At 38.3% G+C, this 27513-nt stretch overlaps 1 protein-coding gene and 1 long non-coding RNA gene across 3 annotated transcripts in view; one reads left to right on the top strand and one right to left on the bottom strand.

The window, feature by feature from the left end:
• The window catches only part of LOC115303425, a 116842-nt gene extending 116161 nt beyond the window's left edge, over positions 1 to 681 (top strand). The window contains exon 7 of the long non-coding RNA XR_003914047.1: positions 445 to 681. This is a non-coding gene — a long non-coding RNA (uncharacterized LOC115303425). The remainder of the gene's footprint in view (positions 1 to 444) is intronic.
• The window catches only part of MPP7 (membrane palmitoylated protein 7), a 298285-nt gene that overhangs the window by 57400 nt on the left and 213372 nt on the right, over positions 1 to 27513 (bottom strand). Inside the window, exons 12-15 of one of the 2 annotated variants that reach the window (XM_029953188.1) lie at positions 21890 to 21910; positions 21775 to 21786; positions 20729 to 20770; positions 670 to 840 (exon numbers count right to left, since the gene is read on the bottom strand). In XM_029953188.1, the coding sequence (XP_029809048.1) occupies positions 670 to 840; positions 20729 to 20770; positions 21775 to 21786; positions 21890 to 21910 (246 nt within the window). The remainder of the gene's footprint in view (positions 1 to 669; positions 841 to 20728; positions 20771 to 21774; positions 21787 to 21889; positions 21911 to 27513) is intronic. The other variant, XM_029953189.1, reaches the window with a different exon arrangement.

The raw sequence follows: 27513 nt of genomic DNA on the forward strand, positions 1-27513 counted from the left end.
AAGAGATAGCAGTCTCCTTTACTCTTGTCCCCCACCCCCCAAATCACTGGTTTTGATCCTTGGAGCTTAATTAAAAAATTTGGTCACCAAATTTTTAAAGAAATGGCACCAAGGATGAGGTGTGTGGAGTAACACGGAGGTCACGACTGTGCGCACGGCTATGAAGGGTGGACAAGACAGATGCTAGAACGGGACTCTGAGTCAAACTAGCCAATGTTTACAGAAATCACCACATATATTTATTAATTACTTTAAGCAGTTTCATTAACCGCTTCTCCTGCTTTAAATATTCTAGCTCTCTGCTGAAACAGTTTGTTTCATAAGTGTCACCATGGCTACTGCCTCAAAATGACTTAAAAGACATTTGTGTTACATTAGCAAGTGTTATTTAGTTACCCTGACTTACTTTAATGTACTGCGATGTGTTTGCTGCCCCCCTTACAGAGGTGACACTGAGATGCCAGCTCCGTTCTGCACAGACGTCTTAAGTCTCTTGAATGTCGGATGAGTACAAAAGACTGGAAGGAAGGGTCATTTTAGAGACCAAACGAAACGTGTTCAAAACGAGATTTTATTTGTGGCTTGAAATCTTCAAGCACAACGCCCTTTGAAGTTAAATTCTTACTACCTCACTTATTTCATCAGAATTAATACAAAAGACATACTTACCAACCAAGACAACAAGTCTGTATTTTTCATTAGTTTGCCGCCGATAGGGTGTCACTTCCTCATACGTGGGCACATCAGCCGTGTCGTACTGGTCACTCTTTTTGCATTCATACATGGACTTATTTGTTTTCTTATCTTTTCTACTAAGACGGAAACTTCTCCTAAAACCGGCTGCAAAAAAAAAATATATATATACATATATATATACACACATACACACATATATATTTATGTATTTTTTAGTAATACGAACTAAAGAAAGAAACCAAAAACCCCCCCCAAAAACCCCTCAAATCTGGACTGGATTTTATAAGCCATAAGACTGTTACAAGTACATTTTATAACAGAAAAAAAAACATAGCTACTACACAATTTCATTAAAATAACAATTTATATGAGAAACATCTAACATTTATCTTTGTAGTTTTATAAATTTTATTTGGTTCCAAACCATAAAGTGTTATTTTCAGAAATCACTGAGTAAAATACATAGTAAAGAAAATAATTTGGAAATCATAATTTATCATGGATTAACTGACAAACACAGTTGAGAAGAAAAAAGCTAAATACCAGAATATTTTATTCGTAAATACTAGAATATTTTATTTTGTATTGTAAGCATAACCTAACAACATACCTGTGGGACAGACAAGCATTTTTCTTAAATAAAAAGAAAACTAAACTAGGGACAGCTCAGTGTCAAACATGACTGTATGTGGATCAGGCTAATGGAATCAGCCAGTCACAAAGAGCAAGTTCTTTAACTTTTATGAGACGGCAGTGCAGGGGGAATGAATGACCAAGTCGAGGTCCTTTTTCTCCTATGGAAAGTCTATGGTTTTATCATTTGAAGCCTACTGAAATTTGGAAATAAGATTCATAGTCTCAACTGTGTATTCCCATCAACAGATCATATGATCTTTTACTAAGATAATTTTAGAAGTACTTCAATAAACTTGATGTCTGTTTAAAGAGTCCTCTCCAGCTCACTTCTACCATTTTTAACACTAAGAGCTCTGAGAGCTGAGGGAAAAGTTCTCCTCAGTCAACCCCCTTCCGTTCTGCTTACCCTCCATGTTGTTGGATCACTTAGGTTTTAATTCCTTTCTGGAATAGTGATGTTTAATCAGACACAGTACGAGTGCATTCATATACACAGTGTGAATTCGGAAAGAAATGCGATCAGTTCCTGGCCTAACCAACCCTCAAAATCCAGACTTTAAGGAAAACTATTCTGCTTATTGAAATGTTATGTACTATGGAGCTGATACATATATATCAGCAAAATGCAAAATGCAAAGAAATACATTCTCTTGGAAAAGAGTATTTTTTCTCTCTTGGAAAAGAATATTGATCAAATGTGATTTGTAAAAAATTTTTTAAATGAAGGTATTTTAGAATAAAATGCAAGAATGTTAAAACCAATTTATAGGAATCTTAGGAACCATAATGAAAAACAATATTACCACTGGATTTAAGAAATTAATAGGATTCAAAATAAAGGCCAGTATTAAAAACAATCATTAATAACCATGGAGTTATACCACTCACCTGTGGATTCACAGTTTAACAAAAGCAGCCAAGATATTAAGAAGCGGGTGATAAAACTTCATCTGATAGTATATTTCTGTGGCCTACCACGAGTCATTCTGATTTTGAGATACTTGCATTATTTGAGGTAAAAGATTTACAAAGGATTTGAGAAAAGAGTTAATCACTCCAAAGCTCTCATATCAAAGGCAGAAGGCAAAGAGAAAAAGGCAAATAGATCAAGGGATTAAACATCAGTATTTCTCAAAGAAGGAGATTCCAGGGAAGCATATGGGGAAATGGCCAACCAGGTCCCAGGATGAAGAAAAAGTGTCAATTCTAAAAGCACACAGACAGGCAGAATTTAAAGTTCTACGTAAAGGGTCACAGAAAAGTTGTTTATTATCGTGTCTCTTGTTTCCCAGATGTTGGAAAGACTTGCATGAACCATGAAAGTGTTCCCTTACATCTGCGTCCTCGCAATGCCTCTCAGACCACTGTGTCTTACCAATTTGCAGAAATTAGTTATGCCACCCCGAACCCACCCCAACGCTGTCACCCGTGACTGCTGGCCTGCTCTGGAATCTACTATCCGGTGGCTCCTGGTTCAGCGCAAAAAGTACACATCAGTTATCCTAACTTTGATGCTGATATTTCAGTGTTCTAAGTTCAGGTTCCCACAGACCCTGTCTCATGGAAGGCAGAGGATAAGTGGGTAGAACGGGAAACCCCTTTGTGGTTATTCCTTGCATGGAGGGAAGGTTTTCCTCAAGTCACTAACAAACCTGTGGCCCAGGTATGACTCAAACTAGGAATAAATGCTTCATCCAAAGCAAATGAAGTCCAAGAGTGAAAACCTGAAAAAATCTTAGAGCCACGAATCCTAGCTGAATCCTGCATTTCAGTGAAAGTGTTTACCTAACTGAGATTTTACAATTAACTGAAGCTTTTACTTTCATTATAGACAATAAAGAGATGGTGAGGAAAAGAGAGAAGGTAATCAGATTTCTGGTGTGACGTTCTCTGGACATCAGAGACGGGGACCCTGGTCCATAGGGTAGTTTGGTCATACTAGTTGTACAATGCTCGATAAAAGTTTTCTAAATTCAAATAATTGAAAAAGGCAATAGCAAAACCCTACTTCATTCTGGTTTCATTCTCTTACTATAAATTTCAACAAAGAAATTTACAGGACACATTTGACATTGTCACAAGAGAAAATTCTAAGACAGAGACATAATGACCAAATATCACAAAGACACAGAACTGCAAGGAACTTGGGAGACCATCCTGCCGGGTGCATCCCTGCTCCCTGGCCACACAGATGTCACAGACGTCACTGCACTTGCCAGCACACCATGACACGGTCCTGACCTCACTCACATCAGTTTTCCAGGTGGCTATTAGCGAGCGACTGGAATTTCCACAAGCTGTGAAGCGTAAGTGTCTTGACCCAAAATGCTCACAAAACAAAAGAAAAATGGCAGACGGGTCGCCACACCAATTCTGTTAGAGCGGCAACAGCGGTACTGAGTGTTCAAACCCGAGGTCCATAGGCAGCCATGTCTGGGTCGGCACTTAGGTTCTGACATTTACAGCTGTATGATTTGCCAACTTTTAAAAAATTTACCTGAAGACCTATTCCTCAACTTTAAAATGAGGGTAACAGTATCCTCTTTACAGGGTTGTTCAGGATTAAACAAGCAATTCATATAAAGCATTTGGCCCAGGGACACCTGGGCGGCTCGGTCGGTTAGGCGTCTGACTTTGGCTCAGGTCATGATCTGGTTCATGAGTTCGAGCCCATCAGGTTCTCTAGTGTCGGTGTGGAGCCCGCTTTAAACCCTCTGACCCCGTCTCTCTGCCCTCCCCTGCTTGCTTGCTCTCAAAAATAAACATTAAAAAAAATAAGTAAAGCGTTTGGCATGGTACCAAGCATATGGTAAATACCAACATGTACTGGCTATGGATTAGTACTTGATTATGTCTCCAACTAACTGAAAGTACCTACAAGGCAGAAACACTGTGCTCCCACAGCACATGGAGGACTCGCACAAAAGGGAAAATAAGTGAAGGGGCTTATTGATAAGTTTTTAACTGGCTGCTATAAAAGAACGATATTTAAATATAAAGAATAGCTATTAAAATTAAAGTCAGATTTAAATATGTTAAGTATTAAAAGTACCCTATTAAAGTAGTAAAGCATTTTAAAGAAACACAGCAGAAAAATTTTAGCATGAGCTATCCTTTCACTTTTTCCCCGCCCCCAGATAATCTTTCTAGGGCTAAATGTAATTTCTGATACTATATTTAAAGAGCATCCTTCTCTTATGTCATATCGTGATCATGTAGTCTCCTGAGCCACAGACACCTGTTTATGTTCCATGTTTGTATCACACAGGACATATACATATGTACATATCCACACATATAAATAGAATGATACAAAACTTCCCAACCCAGAGCAACCGGAACAGAGGATATGACAAAAGGTACAAAATTCAGAGTACTTGTTTGTGATTGTTTCTCATACCAAAAGAACAAAACAGGCTATTTTCCTAGAATCCGTCCTCCGCGAGTAGTCAGCAGACATAGCTCACTCAGCGTGCTGTTCTAGGCAGCGCGAAGACTGTAATTTTCAAACCTGCGTAACAGAGTGAGTGATGTGTCAGCACACCTGGGCTAAGTCTAAGCTCACGGGGGCGTTAACTGTGTCAGGACTCGGCAATGTCTCACCTTCAGATTTGTGTGGTTCTCTTATTAACAGCAAGGTTTAAAAATGTAGACTTAAAACTGAAAGTCAGCAAAGCGTACTTTCAGGTAAATGTGAATAATTAACCTAGACCTATTTAATTCTAGTTCACTGTCAAATCTTAGCAAGAGCTGGCTTTAAAGAAGGGAGGGAAAGGGAACAGTAACAAGGAATCTGGAGTAAGAACAGTTTTACACAAAATGTATTTTTCCTTGTATTTCACATTTTTGTAATTTATAATTGGCTCAACATTTTTATGGACAGACTTTTTCCAGGGAGCTTACCCACAGCTGTTAGAGATTTGTGTGTTTTAAAGGAATGACACGTTTACTTTACTACAATAGGAAAGTGACTTTATGGTCAGACTGCAGCTGCAGGTCAGCCTGGAATCACAGGACACACTTCTTATCTAATATTTTCCAGTAGAAATAATTGATGGGGACTTGTTAGCTTATCATATAATTGCAAAGCTTTGTTTAAAGTAACTTTTTTACTATAAAAGGAAACATGTAAATTGCCGGGGTTTTTTTTAATGTTTTACTTTATTTTTTTAATAGTTTATTGTCAAACTGGTTTCCATATAACACCCAGTGCTCTTCCTAAGATCACAATAAACATCCCTGAACATTCCCTTTATTCCATTTCACAAATTATTCCTTTAGGATAAACTGCCAGAAGCCAGATCTTGCCCAAATGCTTCTCAGATCAGTGAATGACAATAAGCATTTCCACCAGCACCAAATACAATTACCCACATTACCAGTCTCTCATGAAGAGACTTCTAACCCGCTCTGAATTCTTCAGTGATTTGACAAGTGAAAAATAGTGTAACATTTCATCTTGGCTATTACTGGAGTTGACCTTTCTTTCACGTTTATCACCCATCTGCACATCTTACTTTTTCTGTAAACTGTTAATACATTTTGATCACATTTTTATTGAGGTCTTTATAAACAGATGCATGTACATGGATCTTCTAAGGTCACAGCCTTTGGCTCTAATTTGATGCAAACACTTTTTAAGATTTTCAACTTTCCATTTTGAAGAAATTTTAAATGTTGATGTATTTGAGTCTGTGCATTTCTTTTTGTGACTTCTCCCACTGTTTTTAGGACTTTCTTATTCCTTGGGTCTGATAAATATTCACCTATATTTTAAGTTTAAAAAAAGAGCTGCACGGCTTTACACTTAATTTTTTTTATCCCATCTGGATTTACTCAGCTGTAATCAAGAGATCAAGCTTGTGAGGTGAGGCTGTAACTTTATATTTTGCTAAGTAATTAAACAATGGCCCCAAAATACTTACTGAACAATCCTTTCACTAGTTTATGTTGATACATACTTTGTACTGAAGCACCAGATGGCTTATTATGTCATGCCCCCTCCCCCAAAAAGAAACAAGGGATTCTTGGTCTGAGTTTAGAGAATTCTCTTATTGATAATATCAATACCAAAACGACAGAAGTCATGACGGTGGTAGTTCATATGTATTGAGAACTCAGTGGCTAACGGACACCCCCCAGCCTTTATGTGGGTTCATCCATTTAATTCACAGAGCTACCCAATGAGGTAGGCAGGGTACTCCACGGATTTAAGTGGGTCTTCTTTTAATGAAATCAATCAGAGAAAGACAGACACCGTGTGATTTCACTCATATGTGGAATTTAGAGAAACAAAACCGATGACTACTGGGGGGAAAAAGAGAGGCAAACCATAAAAGAGTCTCTTGACTACAGGGAACAAACTGAGGGCCGCTGGAGGGCCACTGGTGGGCCGCTGGTGGGGGGACGGGTTACATCGGTGAGAGGGCCCGTGTGGATGAGCGCCAGGCGTTGTAAGTAACTGATGATCACTAAATCCTGCCAGTGAAACTAGTATGACACTGTATGTTAACCAACTGGACTTAAGTAAAAATTTGAAAAAGAGATTACCAAGACTTTGGTTCAAATACTAAATGATGAAAGAAGCAAGTTTGAAAAGTTATTCCAAATATATAGATGTACAGTAGAAAAAATGATGAGCCTTCTGTTACTTTATGAAATAAGTAAACAGGAGAAGATAAAGGAGCAGCGGTTTATTTCAGGGTTTAAAAATCATAAGCTCTTTTCGGTTAGAGACATATTTTCCAAATATAATTAAATACATTTTGGATATGTCTCTGTATTCAAAATGATGCGTAAAATATGTGCAACAGTGTCACTGCCCTCCAAAAGCTCCCAGTCTACCAAGGGACACAGGAATATTCCCAAATACTTGTAATTTAAGGGATTTTGCAAAACAGGCTCATAAACTAAGATTTTTAGCAAATTCTCTAAATCAACACTGACATTTAAAAAAAAAAATTAGACTCCGGCAGTGTGACTTGGTCATTGACATAGCCTAACTTTACTACATTTTATTTATATAATACCATTCATCCAGAAAGTATAAAATTTAATGCTTACATATGTAAATTAAGAATCATTTATTATTAAAATAAGCTTCATGTTATAGGTAAGTATTATACCTATCAATCCTATCATTTCAGATGTTAGTGGTGGGGCGCCTGGGTGGCTCAGTCTGTTAAGTGTCTGACTTGGGCTCAGGTCATGATCTCACATCCGTGAGTTCGAGACCTGTATTGGGCTCTGTGCTAACCGCTCAGAGTCTGGAGCCTGCTTCAGATTCCGTGTCTCCCCCCGCTCTCTCTGCCCCTCTGCTGCTCGTTCTCTGCCTCTGTCTCTCAAAATAAAAGACATAAAAAAAATTTTTTTAAAGATCTAAAATGTTAGTGGCATTTCTAAGAGTAAAACAATAAAAGAAAAACCTTGAAGTATCCAACATATACATAACTCTGGAAATGGTTAACTAAATTGTGCAATGCTTTTTCAAAGAAATGAGGTTGAAGTCACTAAAATTATAATTCTAAAACTTTAGAGCACCATAAAACATATATGATATAATAATAAATGGAAAAACCTGAACAGAAGACAACAGTCATACTAGGAGAGTGTTACTTTTTTACTAATATAAAAGTTGGTATGGATACAAAAATGTGGAAGAAAATGCAGAAAAACAGACAACGGTTGTGTTAGGGTGAGAGGGCTGTGGGCAATTTTTATTGTTCTGTTTTTCAAATTTTCCATAATACACAATTTTAAAATTTGGGAAAAAAAGCCCACACAGAGTTCATAATATATGAACAACCAAACAAATGAAATCCACTACTGACAGATGCACCTGTGGGCCATACTCACATAAAATACAAAATACATCCTATGTCTCAGATGCAGGGTTTAGTCTTCTATATTTTGAAATGATTGTGGTATTAGACTACATGTTTATATTCACAATAATTAGAAATAGCCAATAAATTAAAATATTAAAAAAGCAATCGAAGTAAAAATAATGGAAAACGATTTTTTAAAAATAATAAAGTATCAAAGGTCAGACAGAACCAAAGGTCAAGACAGACAGAGCAAGGAATCAGAGTTGTGAAAACTTACAGCCAACTAATACGACTGATAATGAAATCTTTTTTAAAAAAATCATAAACTGTTATCACATTCTTTGTTCCCATAAATAAGTAACTTTGGTGTGAATTTTCATTTTAAAGTTTTATGTTTCAAACATAAATGTTTCATTTTAATAATCTTTTTCATAAAATTTTAAGACATGTATGATGGCATTTATGAACGTCTATTAACACAAAAGGCCCTCCGCTAGGGTCAAGGTGACTCCCATCAATTCTAGCAGCCCCAGAAATCACACATGGGAACAAGTCAAGTGCGATCTGCCTTTCAGCTAATTGAAAGAAAACAACCATTATCATGTCACTGCCTATGATTTTCAAGTGGGACGGTCTCAATCTTTGGTTACATTTTTTTTAATGTACCCAATTTGGTCTCATAACATCAAATATTAACGTATTTTCAATGTTTTTGATAATAAGTTAGTTTTTGCTTTGTTTCCATTTAATAGATGTTTGTAGAATGGGAAAGGAAGAATCTCTGTGCAATTGTTTGAAACATAAACTAGAAATAGTGATCACAGGAATCTCAAAAGTTAGAGATTTATGGAAAGTCCCACTGTAAAGTTGCTAATTTTTAAAGGAATACATTTACTTGATATCAACACAATCAAGAAAACTGGTTACTTTCTTACAGGGAGATAAAAATAAACATTTCGATTCTTTTTCTCCTCTTAAATACATGGAAATGTGGGTCCTTTTTTTTTTTTTTTAACTTGGGAGAACAACAAAACATTGTATGAAAATCATTTTTTTTGCATCTTAAAACACTGGATTAATTTGGCAAAGCTAATATTCAATAGGTACCTTAGTTATAAGGAAGAAAATATTCTAGTGCAAATGAACTTTTTAAGAAGATTAAAAAACCTCACATAGACATTAATAAAAACTGTGCAGCTGGAAATTATTATACAGTATTAGGCTCCTGCCAACAAAACACTGAAAGTTTCCATTAAAATAAACATTTTTAATATAATGCCAATGTTTCTATAATGATAGAAATTATAACTGACATGTAAAACCTACATAGACATGATCCTGAGACGAAACTATTTTTGAAATGACACTTCCATAGTCCACCAAACATAAAAAAAAATTGTCCCAGAGACACTTGAGGATAATTAAGATCAAACAAACATATAACAACCTTGAGAGGAGGTTTAAAGTGAAAAGAAATGCCAACCCAAAACTACAAAAGTAACTGAGATCTGAAGAAGCTGGTTAATCAGCTTCTTATACTCATCTTATAAAACAATGTCAGGAAAAAAAAAATCATCAAAGACACATGAACATGACCGTGGATTGTATTAACCAACTTTACATATGCTAATTTCGTATATAAAGTGGAACAAGGCCTTTGAACAAATACAAAATTCATCTCTGGAATGTTACAGGTTTACAGTTGATCTCAATAAAACTTAAAAGAAATGTTCAAATGCCATAAATACCCTTGAATCCTTCAGCTCACCTCAAGCTAAAAATAAAAAATAGAAACTCTAAGTACCTAGTGAAATCATGGAAGCTAATAAGATATCAGTTTGCAATTTCCAAGGAAAAAAATTACTTTGGTCTTAAGTTTTCCTGATACCACTGACAATTTCTTTTTAAAGCATAGCACAGTATTACCACACAAAAAAAGAGAAACCATATGAGAATTTAATTTTCTGCCAGCCAGCTAATAAAGAAATGAGTTTTTACTTATTTTACATACTTTCAAAATTATGAGAAAATACAGTATGCACATATAAAATTAAATATAAAAATATAGTCCTAAGACGAAGGGGGAATTGACTTGAAATTATATTTTTTTAAGTTGAGTCTATGCAACCTAAAATTCTCCAAGCAGGAATGGTTTCTTTCTGTGAGAGAAGTATTTCCAAGTAGTATTCCAGACACGTTGAGATTATGCAGAGTTCTCGTTCAAGAAAAAAACCTGTACCATTTTTAAAAGAATGCTTCTAAATGTTCTCTCTGTATAAATTTTACATTTTGTAAGAATATTAAGGCAGTATATTTAGATATAACTGTACCTACCTACAAAACATTCTTTAATAAAATGTCTTAATAATGGAGCAAGTGGGAATTTGTACTAGGTTTATAATATAGGCAGTGTAATTGGTTGAGAATCAATATTGCTTATACATAGAAATAAGAGAATTAGGAAAAAAACCCACAGAAATAGAGATAGGTAAATAATAATATTTAAAAGAACAGCAAATTCAGTTTTTTTTTATATTGAACTTTATGGTAAATGCTTCAGTTAAATAGAAAGAACAGTCTTAACTTACAGAAGTCCCCAAACCAGTCTTGTTTTAAAGGAATGCATGAAGTTCTCCAGCAAGGGCAGAAGTGGAGAAACTGATGGTTTTTCAGGAAACCATTTGCAAGAAATTACGTTTGAAGACAGATGCATGATAAGGAGTGTTTTGTTAATGGATTATAACACAACTCCTATAATGAGTTAACCAGAGTAAAAACATTCTGTAATTCTTACCAATGTAAAAACAATATTCTTCACATGAAGTATTCTGTTCTACATTAGGAAAAGGGAGAGAATCCTCAAAGCTACTGAACTGCTGAGAAACAATGGCCATAGAGAAGCCAACAGACACGCGTGCGCGTGCGCACACACACACATGCACACACGCACACACTGATTTCCACACCATCCTAAATGAAATTTTCAAGGAGAAATTTATGGGGAAAAATTAATTACTCCTAATTATTCGCATATTTATACAAACATAAACGGCTTGACAATCTCTATAGACAGGCAGCCCTTGCCTTGCAGGGATTCAACTTTCAAAGGTCCCAGGTTTTGCACTTCGTATTTAAGCATACTATCAACCTACCTTCATGTTACTGCCATGAAATTTTATGCAATTAACACAACTTACACCGCCTTCTCAGTGAGCTGTTTCCTTCCTTCCAATAGTAACAGCTAAACCTCTTTTATTGATAAACAGACCTCTAAGAAATGTAGCATGTTACACATCAGTAAGGATCATACCACACAGCGTACACTTGTATCACTGACTGCTGACTACATATGGTTTTACAATATAATTCTTACACAGACGCACATTCAATTCTTGGAGTATTATAATGTAACTTCTTTCAAAAGAGTCAGATCATTTTGACATGGAATGTCAAAAATGTAATGGTCACGAGGTTAAGGGCTACTTATATGTGCTATATTGTACTTGATTTTATGCACCTCAGAGAAAGTGAAAATCAGATGTACTCACTGAGCTATTGACCTGATTTAGATCAAAAGCTGTCATGAATCTACAAGCAGGCCCTCAGCAGCCCCATTTTTGGTCTGAGGGTATTGTGTCTACAGGGTAGATCACTTCTATTTTTCCTCTCCTTCTGTAGGCTCAGGAGATAGAGTGTGAAGGCAGATGAGGTGCAAGGGTGAAGTTCTAAAATAAGCCAGTCTCAGAAATTCGACCTCACTGTCCTTGGAAAAGTCCTCATGAGAAGCCTAAATTTCTGGAAACTCTCTTGACTGTTTTCCAGAACTTTCCTAGAACTGGATAAAGGTACCATGCACCAAGGATAGATATAGACCCATCCTGTGTACATGGATTATTCTTTGACACCAGTGGCCTCAATGTATATGTGAAAGCTGTGGTATCTGTTGGGATCTGATGTATACTACGATACTATGGTCATTTGTATGACATGGAGTAACCAAAACGTTACAACGCCATTTTGTTGACTTGTACTATTTAAAGTACTTCTTTTGGTAAGAAAAGCACTGATGGGAAAGACATACCAAATCTTCAAAGAGTAAAGTTTTCCTCAATGCAGTAATTATTATAGACATAGAGTTGGAGAATGTTATGGTTGATTTTATGTATCAACTTGGCTGGGCCATACTACTCATACAGATATTTGGGCAAGTATTATTCCGATGTTTCTGTGAAGGTGTTTTTGGATAAGATTAACCTTTGGATCAGTGAACTTCAAATAAAGCACATTACCTTCTATAATGTGGGTGGGCCTCAATCAGTTGAAAAAAAATCTCCCCTAAAAAAGAAAGAATTCTGCCAGCAGGTGGACTCAAACTACAACTAATTCGTGGGTCTCCAACCCACTGGCCTAACCTACAGATTGTGACTTACCAGGCCTCCACAGCCATTGGAGCAATTCCTTAGAGAAACACACACACACACACATTCTCTCTCTCTCTCTCTCTCTCTCTCGTATGGGTATGGGTGTGTGTGTGTGTGTGTGTACATACTTGCCTGACTAATATAGAGGATTAGAAGGGAAATGTTAAAATTTTAGAATAAACTAGCATTTCCTAGTTAGTGCAGAAATAAATTGCAACATTTTAATATCTCTTAGAATAGAGATAATAAATAAAAATCAAATTTTTATTCTTTGAAAGGATCAGCAAAATTGACAAACCATTAACATACATGGACCAGTAAAGAAAGAGAAGACCCAAATTACTAAATTTAGGAATGAAAAAGGGACACTGTTACCACAAACAAAAAAATTTAAGGGAATACTATCAATAGCTGTATGCCAACAAACTGGATACTCTAGATGAAAAAGAGAAATTACTAGTAATTTACTACTCAGACTGAAAAAAGAAATAGAAAATATGAATAAATCTTTAAGGAGCAAAGAGACTGAATTAGTAATCAAAAAACTTGCATAAGAAAAAGCCCAGGACCAGATGGCTTCACTGGTGAATTTTAGCAAATGTTGAGAGAATAATTAACACAATGCAATAAAGAAATTTATGAACGCTTTTAAAAAGTGTAGCGAACACTTCCCATTCCATTATATGAGTCCAGTATTATCCTAATACCAAAATCACAGATGTTACTATAAAAAGAAAGTCTATAGACCAATATCCCTATTCCTCAAAACACTAGCAACCCAAATGCAGCAGCTTATACAAAGGATTACATACCATGAGCAAGTGGGATTTATACTAGCAATGCAAGCTTGGTATCAACATATACAAATCAATCAGTGTTGTAAGTCACATTAGTAGAATGAGCAAAAAAGCCACATGATCATATCAGCTGATGCATAAAAAGGATCTTTTACATACAAGATAAAGTATTCTCCAAATATAGATGGTTTCACTACTTCCTTTCCAATCTGGAGGACTTTTATTTTTTTCCCTCACCTAATTGCTCTGGCTTCCACCTCTAGTACTATGGTAGATTAAGTGGCCAGAATGCACATCCTTGTTAGTTTCCAATCTTACGGAGTAAGTTCTCAGTCTTTCACCATTAAGTATGCTGTTAGCTGTTAAGTTTTAGTAGATGCTTTTCATCAGGTTGAGGAAATTCCTTTCTATTCTTAAGTTTTTATCATGAGAGGGTGTTGGATTTTGTCAAATGTCAAACCCAACCACCTACCAACTGTTCATCAAGGTTGCGGTACCTCCCACATTGTTACATCAAAGGTCAATTCTCTTCCCCCATCTTATTTTATCACTCCTTCCCTTTATTTATTTGTTTGTTTGTTTATTTTGAGAGACAGAGAGAGACAGCACAAGCAGGGGCAGGTCAGAAAGAGAGGGAGAAGCAGGCTCCAGGCTCTGAGCTAGCTGTCAGCACAGAGCCCAACACAGGGCTCGAACCCACGAACCGTGAGATCATGACCTGAACTGAAGCCAGACGCTTAACCGACAGAGCCACCCAGGCACCCCAGTCCCTCCCTTCTTAAACTTTACTTTTATTGGCTTCTAGAAAAATCACACTCCTGGATTTCCTTCTATTTCATTTTGAGTTCTTCTCTTGTCCAAACCTACATCCACTTCCTGGTGATCTCATCCAGCTTCATGGCTTTAAATCTGATCCAACTTTGACAACTTCTAAATCAATAGCCAGAATTCATAGCTGCCTCTCTAGCTGCCTATTTAACATCTCTATTTGAGTATCATAAACTCAGTATATCCCACACAGGACCCTTTATCTTCCCCCACCCCAACCTCTAACCTCTACTCCACAGTCCCTCCCATCTCAGGAACTGTTGACTCCACCCTGCAGTTACTAAGTCCGAAAATGGTGCACTCATCCTTGATTCTCCAACTTGTCTCGAAATCCTGTCTAATCTTTAAAATGTATTCCAAATCTCATATCTTATTATTACCTCCAAAGACAATATTTCATTTCCGGCCACAATTATTTCTTGTGTGGGTTCCTACATAACTCCCTGTTTCTGCCCTTGCTCCCTTGCAGCCCCTTCTCAACAGTCCAACCAGAGTGATCCTTAAAAGGTCATGTCATTGCTCTGCTCAGAATCCTTCAAGGATTTCAGATCTTACACATAATGAAGAACCCCCTCAGTCCCCATCCTCTCCACAACCATTCAGTTATGCCGCCAACCTCAAGTCCTATCAATTCATCCCTTGTTCACACTGGTCTCCTTACTGACCCTTGGATGCATTAGGTCCCGTCTTAGGACCTTTGCACATGCTGGTCCCACTCCTTGGAATTCTCATTCCCCACGAAGCTCCTTTTCAGGTTTTTGCTCAAACGTGACCATTACAAAGAGGCCTTCCTTAATCACTCTATAGAAATTTAAAGCCCAGGGCGCATGGATGGCTCAGTCCGTTAGTGTCCAACTCTTTAGGCCACGATCTCACAGGTGGTGAGATTGAACCCCATGTCGGGCTCTGCACTGACAGCACAGAGGCTGCTTGAGATCCCCCCAGCTCTCTCTCTCTTGCTCTCTTTGCGCCTCTTCTATTCACTCTTGCTCTCATAATAAACTTAAAAAAAAAAAAAAAGAAATTTGATGTCCCATTTCCCCAGCTCCTCCATCACCCCATTCCTGTTTTACGTTTCTTTATAGCACTAATTACCATCTAAGGTATTATGTAATTGATTTAGTTGTTCAGTCCCCAACCTATCCCCAGTACGGAAGCTCTATGAAAGGGTATTTGTTTTGATCTTTGTTGAAACTCCAGTGCCTAGAATAGTCTAGAACATAACAGACATTCAATAAATATTAGGGGAAAACAATCCAGAAATACCATGATAATACAGTTATATTTTGTAAATACCAGAAGAAACTGCTAACCAGGGCTAAGTGGTTGTCCTTTGAGGGAAAAGGTGGGACTAGATAGGAAAAGAAAAGATAACTCGTTTTGGGTGGCAAGACTTGCAAATACTATTTGACTTCTCAAAAAATTTATTAGTAGAACCAATATGAAACTGCGGACATTCTATTGCCTTATGATCTACAAAACAGGATTATGAAGCAATTTATGGGCTTGACCTAATGCATATGGTATTTTAATAAAAATACAAAATTTACAATTATTTTCAAAAGTTTTGGTGTGGGGAATACAAAAGAAAACTCAGAAGATAGGAAACAATTCACAGATTTGGCTATGTAAATATTGAAACATCTCAGTGCTGTGAATCTTGGAGTAGAAAATGGTAAAAATCGAATCAAAAGATCAGAAGAAAATGTGCACAAGAAGGAGAGGGTTAACATTCATGGCACAGAAAGAGCTCATCAAACTAACAAGAGACAGATAAAGAACTTGATAGTTATCTGAGGGGGGGAAAAAAGGAAGAAAAACTAATAAGTCAGCATTAACAGAGTATTTTTAAGGTGTTTACCGATTAATACTTTTACTATAACGCAGGCATTTATGTTAGCATATTACTTTTATGAGGCCTCCTTTAAAAGTCCACTCTTAACTATAGAGAACAAACTGATGGTTACCGTCCGGGAGGTGGGAGCGGGGCGGGTGGGGGAAAGAGGCGATGGGGGTGAAGGCGCGCACTTGCTGTGAGCCGCACTGAGGGACGGATGGCAGTGATGGAGAACTACACTGTGCTCCTGAGACTCCTCTAACGCTGTATGTTACTTAGCTGGGGTTTGCCTATAAACTTTAAGAAATAAAGAAAAAAAAAAACCCAAAAATAAAAATCTACAAGATCTATAGGCATTTTGAGGATCTGACTTTTTAGGGTAAAACAGAATTCCACATTAACAGTCAATTTGTTCAATGTATTTATAACATAATATAAAAATAGTAATATAATTTAAATTATATTTATAATAACTATATATATACATACATATATGTGTGTATACATATATATATATAAAATAACCAGAAGCTATGATCAAACTTGTTTATCCTGCAAAAGAAAAAGTTTCAAATCTGTAGTCATTATATAAAGAGTTTCTTTAAGATACTTATCAGAAAAACAATTCGTTCATGAATCCTATTCCTTCATAATTGTTTTAAAAACAAGGTCTTTTTATTGTATGTTTGTCTCCTCAGGCACCTTGCTAGATTCTCTTAGCTCAGTGCTCCCTAAATGAACTTCAAGGCACGTGAATCTACGGCAGTCTCTTGCTACAAATGTCAGAATAAGCCTTTAGGCCAGAAGGAAACATCATCATGATGCACATATAGTAAAACACATTGGCCGTGTTTTTCCCTTTGCTGTGGGAAAGGACAGTTTTCTCTAAGACTGGGAGCTGAATGGAATGGATAGCTTTAATCTGTAATCAGGGCCTGCAAATTCAAAAGCCTTCGAAAGTTAGACAGGCAGAAAAATATGTTGTCTTCCATCAACATGAATGCATTCTGCACCACACACTCAGTCCTCAAAGAAACAGGTTTTCCCCTTTTTCTTAAACTCCCTTTGGCTATATTTAATTCCCCCACATTGGAGAACACGGATACCAAGGAACGCCTCACTGGTACAACACAAACTCCAGCATTGCTGTTAGGAGAATGTCTACGGACCTCCAGCCTCGGCACGGCAAGGCCGTAAGTGGTGGGCACTGTGCTCCACGAGAGACTTTATGTTCCATTTACAAAGTCAGCTGTAACTCAACTCCAGCTGGTCATCAGAAAACAAAGACCTAGGGGCACCTGGGTGGCTCAGTCGGTTAAGTGTTCGGCTCCGGCTCAGGTCATGATCTCGTGGTTTGTGGGTTTGAGCCCTGCCTGCATCAGGCTCTGTGCTGACAGCTAGCCCAGAGCCTGAAGCCTGTCTTCAGATTCTGTGTCTCCCTTTCTCTCTGGCCCTCCCCTGCTCACACTCTCTCTCAAAAATAAATAAAACATTAAAAACATTTTAAAAAACCCCACAAAGACCTAGTTTAGTCAAGTCTTCACTTCGTCAAAGAAGTCAGAAATTTTTACATGGAATTTCTCAAATTTGTGGGACTGACAAAAATATCTCTTTTGTCCAAATGTAGCCTGAAGACTGTGTGCTACCAGTTTGATATGAATCATTATGAGATACATGATATTCCCATTTTACCTGGCTGGTGCCCTCTTTTTGTCCGTAATTGGGTCTCCTGGAAACATAAAGCCCTCTGCCTTTTCCAAAAAATTGTTATGGGGCATGGGGTACCTGCATGTTTAATCTCACCTGGCAATGCCAAGTTCTTCAATCTAAAGCACTTCTGGAGTCTCAATTCTACCCAATCCGGTCTGCTTTGGGGCTCTGTTCAACCAAATTCCTTCTGATTTCAAGACTTTCAAGCCTTCACCATGAGCTCCATCATCTCTGTCTACAGAGTGGACCCTACTTCCCTCTCCCACTAAGATACTTCTACTGTCAACTATCAAAATGGCCTTAAACTCAACTGCTATCTTTATTTCACTATCCACTCTTACTCCTTGATACCTTGCAATTTAGCTTCCCAATCAGTGATTCTAGATAACAAGGGGCTCTTGCCAGATCCAATGCTATTTTATCCAGAACTCATTTTCCTGTAGTTTTTCACCCTCCAGGAAGCCAGCTCATATTGTGGTCTCAGGGTTCCAGAGCACAACAGAGAAAGAACGCACACACGGTATCATCCAAATTTAAATGTGCCTTGTGCTTTGCAGCACTCACCTCTGTCGATGTTATGGCTTCTACCTTCATCTCTGCTGCTAACTATATATAATTCCACCTAATACTTGGTGCTCGGTTCTAATGTCACCTCTTGTAGGGACCGAGTCCTTCACTGCTGGGATGATCATTCCCTCAACCTTTGAATTACAGCATTTTATGTGACTCTCATCAGATACTGCTTTATGCCACAGTTACTCACTGGATGGATCATATACCTCATATACTATTGAGGTGATGCCCTTAAGTCAGGAGAGTAGGTACCTCTCTATTTTTGAGAGCAGGAGAAGCTTGCAGTAATATCTGCCCATCTCTTCACATCTCCCCTTTGGCCAATGGGACAGCAGCAGATGTGATGTCAACAGAAGTTTCAATAGCACTTATATACTGGAGCCTTTTTCTCAGTTGCTCTCTGAAACCCTGAGCCATTTTACGGGCTAGTGTCCTGGAGGATGGTACCCAGAAACCAATGTACCCAGTGAGCAGCCAACCCCTCAGACCAACAAGAGCCCAGCCAGACCACCACCAGACTACGAAGATTCACCAAGCTGACACGGACCGTTAGAACCACCCAGCTGACCACAGAATCAGGAGAATAAATACTTGCTGCCTGTGGCCATTAAAGTTTCCGAGGGTGTACGGAGAAGGGGTTATGCAGAGTATCTGGCACACTGTACTGTTCTGAAACAAGAACTAATGAAATTTCAACTTCTCTCTGATCATCTATTTACAGTTCTTCTAGCCTAAAAACTGGAACACTCTAAATTTTGACATGGAATTTCTTGTTTGTTTTGCAGAATGAAAACTAAAGGGCAGTGTAAGGACGCAGGTCCCATCCGGCCCTCCCCACCGGGCCTTCCCAGCCTTCCCAGAGCCGGTCGGTCGTGGGGCACTGCCGAGGTGGAAATGATGCACCTGTAACGGGCACCACCCCCCCCCCCCCCCCCCCCCCCCCCCCCCCCCCCCCCCCCCCCCCCCCCCCCCCCCCGCCGGCCGCCCGTCTGATCCAGCCTTCCCCTGTACTTAAAGGGGAAGGCGCCAGCTTCTCCCGAAAGGGCGCCCTTTAAGGAGGGACAACTCCTGCGGCACCCAATCGGGAGAGGCCTGCCGATACCTTTGATCTTTCTAGAGGCAGGCCTAGTCACGCCCCACGTGGGGCGTCCTGGGCCCACTCTGATTGGTCAATACTCCAACTATTGTGATTGGCTCCCACAACTGCCAGTATTGATGGGGGGGCTGGGATTGGATCACTGTACACTTGTCATCATTTCCTGTAACTCCTCCTCCCAAAGGTATAAAAGGCCCTGCCCTGCCTTTGTTTGGGGCTCTCTCCACGTGGCCGTCGGGTCAGGTGGAGACTATGAGCCTGAGCTTAAGCTTGTAATAAAGGCCCTTTGCTTTTGCAGGCATGACTCGGTCTCCCTAGGAGTCTCTGGTGTTTGTTTTGGGGTGATTTTACAATCTTGGGTACAACAGCAGCATACTGTCAAAGATCAAGTACAGGCATTCTACGTGCACAGACGTACGTGTGAGACAGGACGTACCATTCACCACCTGTAGGTCCTTACATAATTTCTGTCAACATTCTGAACCTCAGTTTCCCTTCAGTAAAGTGGAAAAAATACCACCAGTCTCACAGCATTTGAGATAATATGTATTAAATACTAAATATAATATCTGGCAAGTTTCTTCAATAACCAAGAGATAGTGTCTAAAAACAAGGAGGGTGAAGCTGTCATCTCGAAAGCTGGGCTTCACACTGTCACCAGTCACTAGTGCAAGCAGGGAACTGGTCAGTTGCCTGCCAGGCAAGGGTGGGAAAGGTCGGATATGAGACGTAGATGAAGAGAATTCGGACGCCTTTAACAATTTCTAGATATCTTGGCTATTGTTTATAACATCCCCTGGCATGGCCACACTGGAAATGTTTTCTTCTGATACAGATTAGCATCTTAATCATAGGCTTAATTATATTTGGGGCTGTTCAGTCAATGGCTATGTAGAAGGGTATTACACAAAGAATAAATCATCAGAAAACAAAACCAAAAAGTTACTTTGGAAGAAGTTTTTTGGAAGCCTCGACTAATTAACAGGTGACTAGATAATTTAGCAAAGTCCAGCCGCTATTAACTATGTAAAATTACTTTGTCGCAAACACTTTTCATGTATGATGATGTACAAAAATACAGCATCCGGAGAGCGGCTTGGGCAGCAACATGAAAGCACACTATGAAGTCCTTTATGTCCGACCCATGGAGCCTGTTTCACATAAAGGTTCATACTTCCCCACGCCCACCCCCCACGGAATATCAGATCATGCTAGGGCGGATATGCTCATTTCAGATAAAAACAGTATCACGGTTTTGAAGAAAGCAACAGAAAGAAAGAAATCCTCGTCCATGACCAATTGCTCACCTATATGGGTTCCACTGTGGTTACCAGCATATTCAGCATCTTCTGGATGGAGTGTAAAAGCATACAGAACAAAAGCCAAGAAATAAAGCAGAGCAGTTAGAGAGGTGCCCAGCCACAGATGCAAAAAAAATAAATTACTCAAAACAATTCTGTAAAGCACAGCCTCGACCAGCCCTCACAAGGCCACTCTTAAACATAAAACGTTTTGTTTTATATTTAAGTCTCAAGTAATGTTTAAAAACATCATGCAATTTGTTTTTTAACCTTCTGCAGGAGTTACTTGATGCAGTTCCAAGAAAATTATAAAAGACCCACTTACAATATTTCTACTTCACACAGTTAAGAAAATCACCATGCTCAATCTCCAAAGTGAATTTATTTTTGTAAATCAGGCTCTTGGAGAACATGTAAAATACAGCACTTATTTTGGCTTGCTGGATCAGACAGAAAGGTTTCGATGAAGACACAGCCTTTCTTTTGAGAGGGAGACATTCTGTGTTGGGAAAGACTAATGACAGAATATTTCTATGTTGATCTTGATTTTAAAAATGAACAGATAAAACCAGTTTAAAATAAACAACGTGCTACTCACTATTTCTTGGAATTAAATGAAAACCGGGTTATGCGTATCTTCAATTTTTTATTTAAGTAGTGAGAGCACTTATTACTTCGGAACCCTGATCTTCGCATCAATATGCTTCTGGAACTAACACTGGTACAGACGTCAAATAGTTGAGAAGATGCCCCTGACATCCTTATATCAAAGTGAGGACGTCAAGTTATTTGAACAGCACTGAGACTATTGGCGGAGATAAAAACAATGTGCTGTTGCAGATTACTTTCTATACCTCTGCTAAATGAAGCAAAAATAGTGCAGCTCTCTCTAAAACACAGTCCAGCCATGATTTTTGGTACTCTAATGTCAAGAGGGACGTCTGGATGTACAATATTCTTTTATAAACTACTTGCTATCTTCTGTTTAACCCACACAGATGTGTACTACATAAAATGAGTAGACTATGGTGGGGAAATTTGAATACATGTACCTTTAATTTCCTCTGAGAAGCACAAAGAAAATGAGAAAGGAAATGATTAAATGTGCAGAAAACACAATTAAAATAGGAAGAAGATGCATCTAAGGAAAGAAAAAAATCCACGTACCACACTCAACTGTTTCCTCATCTTAGAAGAGCCAAAGGGAAAAAAATGTATTTTAAGTATTTCAAAATTATTAGTTAACAAATCAATAGAATTCTTGAAAAACTACATTTTAGACTGCACTGTAGTCTTGGTCTAAAAAGAATGTGTAAACTAGAAGCAGTAAAAACATAAGCCTTCATTCAGTTTACTAAATGCCCCAATGGGAAAAAGGAGAAAAAAATTTGTTTGTTTGTTTTTTCAAAATAATACCTTCAACAGGGGATTATTCTCAAGAGAACGGCTCTGTTTGTAAACTGACCTATCCATTCAATACTTAGATGCATACTTAGACGACCATTAAAATGCCCTTAAAATGCCTAAATACCCTGTACATTTAATAATCTGGCAATTATCAACTTATTACAGATATGACGTGAGTCAGGCAGAACCCTTTACTTCATTCTATATTATTTGATGAAAAGCATTTTTTAAAAAGCCTAAAAAAATAGTTGTTAACTAACAGGACAGAAATTTAAGAGTTCTGTTTGACTTAGAAGATTCACCTTCAGTTAAAGGTGGGAAACAAAACCTGGAATTTAATTGAAGGAAAATCTAACCATGAGTCAAGGTAGAACGAACTTTGCCACGAGACCTTGCAGAATGAATAGGACAGTTCTCTGCTCACTTCTCTCTCCAAACAGCAGGGCGGGGCAGTCGAAGAAAACACTTAGGAGAGAGCGCGCACCATTTTATTTTTATTTTTCAAATACCAATGGGTCCTCCAACTGTACTGGTTCTACTTGAACAGAATTAGTAAAAATGACAAGCAAATCATGCTATTCACGCTCACATTACAATTCACCCCAAGTCACTAATTTATTTACACTCATTACTTAGTAGCTCTGAAATGCCATGTACATCTAAGGTAAGTTATCGGGAAACAAACAATAAACTCTGCAATACGGATTAGGACAAGCCAGGCAATGAGGCTTAGTGGAAATAATACAAGCTGTGCTTCAGATGGGTCAATCTGCAATCTCAGACGCTCCACCGTTAGGTGGATTGTTAAACAGAAAGTACATTTTCTTCTCCAAGAGGATTGACAGAGTACTGCACCCTGATTACAGAAACAGTGTCACGTAAATCAGATAAAATCCAGGTATTACACACACACGTGCAAAAAATAAACATCTCCATACCACATACAATATGTTTCATATTCTAATAAAAGGTTTGTAAATTCTCAGGAGAATATTTCCTCCATGCTCTTAAGTAAGAAGAGAATGATATTTCCTGCATGGTAACATGCATGCATATATATCCAAGCAAGTATCATGCTTAATAGACATCTAGTAGGAAAAGCAAACAACACTTTTCCTGAACACTTAGCAAGTTTGAACAAAGGGGAAAAGGTATAAAAGGCTGATCCCAGAAGACACTTGAGATAACTGTCGGGTTCTCAGCCATGGGAAGGCGCTGTTCTGTGTACTCTAAATGCATAAACTTCCTGTTGGATGCTGACCCACACAATCTGGCTCCAGAGTCTGTTTCTCACTACTATACTATACGAATCACACCCAAATCACTTTTTAAATGACTCTAACTTCATGTTAGGCAATACGAGTTGGGGGAGAGGTCAGATGAAGTAAGTTTCTCTTAAGTTTCCTGTCTGCTCCCACCGCTTCCCAGCACACCAGCCTCTCGCCCCGCCTCCCCTGAAGCCTGAACCACCCGTGTGTTTCTCCTGACCGGAGAGGTGTGGAGACTCTTCCTAGCATTACCAGCAGTCCCTCTCCACATCAACACTGAAGGGCTCTATGGGAGAATTACAAAATTCACCGAGGAGAGCCCAACAAGGTCACAAAGAGTGATGATTTTGGCTGTCTTTAGAGAACAGAGGGCAAAGGCTCTCGGGAAGAGCATTTGATGAGCTCCACGCAACAGGGCAGGAGGAACTTTTCCTCGCTGCTGGATGCTGCTCTGGGGAGAGCAGTGTCAGATATTTTTGACAAGTGGAAAAACTGTGTCATATAGGTATGATCGTATTTATGGAGGCAAAGTAAAATCTCCACTCTAGAAACCGCTTTCTTAATGCCTCGCTCTGTCCCTACACAATCTTCCCTAAAAGTCTGCAATAATCCATGACAAGAGGCCACACCTCTAATTCTTAAGCAACTCTCTCACCTGCATGGCCCTGGGTTACCATGACAAAAGGCAAGAGACACTATGGCTTTAGAATCCTTCATATGGAAAGGCTAAATGCACATACCCTGATAGAGTTTTACAAGCAACATTTTCATTTCTATAAGAACACAGTCTACTGCGATGAAGAGTGAGCAATAATAATTAGGCGTCACCTCCACCATCTCTTGGCAGAAACAGTCAGACATGTAATCTACAGCTTAGTTCATCTATACCCCTGTCCACACAAACTCTGAACTTTGGCATTTCCCACAGAACATTAGTAAACATTAGGGGAAAACCACATTCATTATTTTTTAAAACCCCATGTATCTGCCAATACAAAACCCCACCAGTATTAAGAATATATTTGACAAAGTTTTAGGTATACAAACTTAATGTAAGAATGTCAGCAATCTACCTATTAATTTCTGAATTAAGTTTATGTAGAAACATACTAAATAAACATTGTTTAAAGATGCCAGGAGGAAGGAGTTTACTCAACTTGAAAAGTTGTATTGTAACAACCTGTAGAGTAATGTTATGTATACTGCTCCCAAATCTTTGGCCTTACAAAATATTGGTACCATGGAGAAAGAATTCTTTACTGTTTAACTTGTGCGCTGGTTGGCGCCTGGGTGGCTCAGTCAGTGGAGCATCTGACTCTTAATTTAGCTCAGGTGATAATCCCAGGGTCGTGGGATCAAGTTCCTGTCAGGCTCTGCACTGAGTGTGGAGCCTGCTTGGGATTCTCTTTCTCTTTCTCTCTCTCTCTCTCTCTCTCTCTCTCTCACAAATAAAAAATAAAAATAAAACAGAAACACTTAAATTGTGCTGTTGGTAGATTGTGATCGTCAGTCCCCAAAATGCTTGTCTTTGAATGAACTCAGTTATATCCTGTTTGAATTAAATATTAAGCATTTATCCAATTACATAAATACTGGCTCTGTCTCCAATTAAATTTTTTTTTGTATCCACACAACAGCAACCACACCTGGTGAAAACAAATTCTCAATAGTGTATTTTGTGTTTTTACATTCTAATCTTTAAGAGGTCAAAAAATCATAGCTTCTGGGTTTATTATAAGAATTCTAGAGGGGCATCTAGGTGGCTCAGTTGGTTAAGTGTCCAACTTTGGCTCAGGTCATGATCTCACAGCTAATGAGTTCAAGGCCCGTTTCAGTCTCTGGGCTGACGGCTCAGAGCCTGGAGCCTGCTTCGGATTCCGTGTCTCCCTCTCTCTCTGCCCCACCCCAAATTGTGCTCATTTTCCCTCTCTCTCTCAAATATAAATAAACATTAAATTTTTTTTAAATTCTATAAGAACTTTTTTAAAAGAAAAATTTTTAATTATATTTTTCAAGTAGCAGTATAAGAAATTTTCAGGTATTTATACTTTGATAAGTAAAAATGGAAACTAATCACTACAAATGAAGATCATACTAGAATATTCTGCGGTAAAATACACTACTTGAATAAGAAAAGCCTTTTCTGAATACTTGGTAAACCAGATGTAAATATGTTATGGGCACTGCGGTGCTTCTGTGAGGTAAGCATCCAACTCTTAATTTCAGCTCAGGTCACGGTCTCGCAATTCATGAGACTGAGCTCTGCACTGGGCGGAGACTGCTTGGGATTCCCTCTCCCAATCTCTCTCTCTCCCTCTCTCTGCCCATTCCCCCACTCACGTTCTGTCTCTCTCCCTCTCTCAAAATAAATAAAAAATGTTAAAAAATAAGCAGATAAATAAATAAGTCATACACTATTGGAGTCAAAGTTACTATTGTTTGTGTTGTAAGAAAGACAATTCTTAACTTACAAAGTTTAATTTCAACAGAAAGGGAACAGACAATATTTTAATTGAATTTATTATTTCTTTTTAAAGGTCAGATTGATATCATACTGCTTTGTATATATATGCAACTGAACTATAAAAAATAAGGTCTTGTCAGAAAACCATGGAGTACTTTAAATTATAGCAACACAAGAATTGCAAAGCTGCCAAGTGTCTGTCATGAAAACTACTCCTTTATGTTATTTGACACAGAAGATGCACTCTTAACTCATTTCCAAAACACTTAACCTGTATCTTTCATGTTGAGTTGGCTGTGTCAAAGAAAACCAGTCATACTTCTAGGTCTGCTCTTCCCTGTGACTAATGTAAATCCACAATGTAAGAACCTATCATCAGATGCAGGAGAAAAGGAGAGAACACAGAATTCCATTACAAACGCTATTCTTTGAAAAAAATAGGAGACAGTAGAGGAGGCAAGTCCCTCTCTCAAGCTTCTAAGATTTAATTAGGTCCTCGTTTTAAGAGTTCATATTTTCCAGGAATGTTTAATTTCACAAGGCAAATTATTTTCTTTGAGAAGCCTATGTTTTCAATCTGTATTAGATATGCCAAGACTCTTCAGGGGAGGAGATAAACGAGCATCGAAGAGGAGGATCACAGAGTTTTGCATGAGAAGGCCAGTTTTAAAGCCTGGAGAGGTCAGTATTCTGGCTCCTGGTTTTATTGGTCATGGAGTCAGGGTGTCGAGCTCCAGCATAAACATAAATGCACAGATGACAGTACTGGATTCTCCGTTCCTTTCTGACTTCTATCTCGACATTGACAGAGCCCCTGTAGTTCTAGAGCTTTTCCTAGCAAACTTCAGTTATAATGATACATTGGGAGTCAGAGAGAGTTAATCCAAGAAATAGAAGGAAAGCTTCCAAACTCATTCTATGAAGCCAGCATCACCTTGATACCCAAACCAGACAGAGACCCAGCCAAAAAAGAGAACTATAGACCAATATCCTTAATGAATACAGATGCAAAAATACTCAACAAGATACTAGCAAATCGAATTCAACAGCATATAAAAAGAATTATTCATCATGATCAAGTGGGATTCATTCCTGGGTTACAGGGATGGTTCAATATCCACAAATCCATCAATGTGATCCATCACATTAACAGAAGAAAGGGTAAAAACCATATGATCCTGTCGATAGATGCAGAAAAAGCATTTGGCAAAATACAGCATCCTTTCTTAATAAAAACCCTTGAGAAAGTCGGAATAGAAGGAACTTACCTAAACATTCTAAGAGCAGTCTATGAAAAACCCACAGCTAATATCTATCATCCTCAATGGGGAAAAACTGAGAGCTTTCCCCCTGAGATCAGGAACACGACAGGGGTGCCCACTCTCACCACTGTTGTTTAACATAGTGCTGGAAGTCCTAGCATCAGCAATCAGACAACAAAAAGAAATAAAAGGCATCAGAATTGGCAAGGAAGAAGTCAAACTTTCAGTTTTTGCAGATGACATGATACTCTACATGCAAAACCCAATTGACTCCACCAGAAGCCTTCTAGAACTGATCAATGAATTCCATAAAGTTGCAGGATACAAAATCAATGTACAGAAATCAGTTGCATTCCTATACACCAAAAATGAAGCAGCCGAAAGAGAAAT

The sequence above is a fragment of the Suricata suricatta genome, chromosome 10 (assembly GCF_006229205.1).
Source record: "Suricata suricatta isolate VVHF042 chromosome 10, meerkat_22Aug2017_6uvM2_HiC, whole genome shotgun sequence".
In the NCBI taxonomy this organism is placed as follows: Eukaryota; Metazoa; Chordata; class Mammalia; order Carnivora; family Herpestidae; genus Suricata; species Suricata suricatta.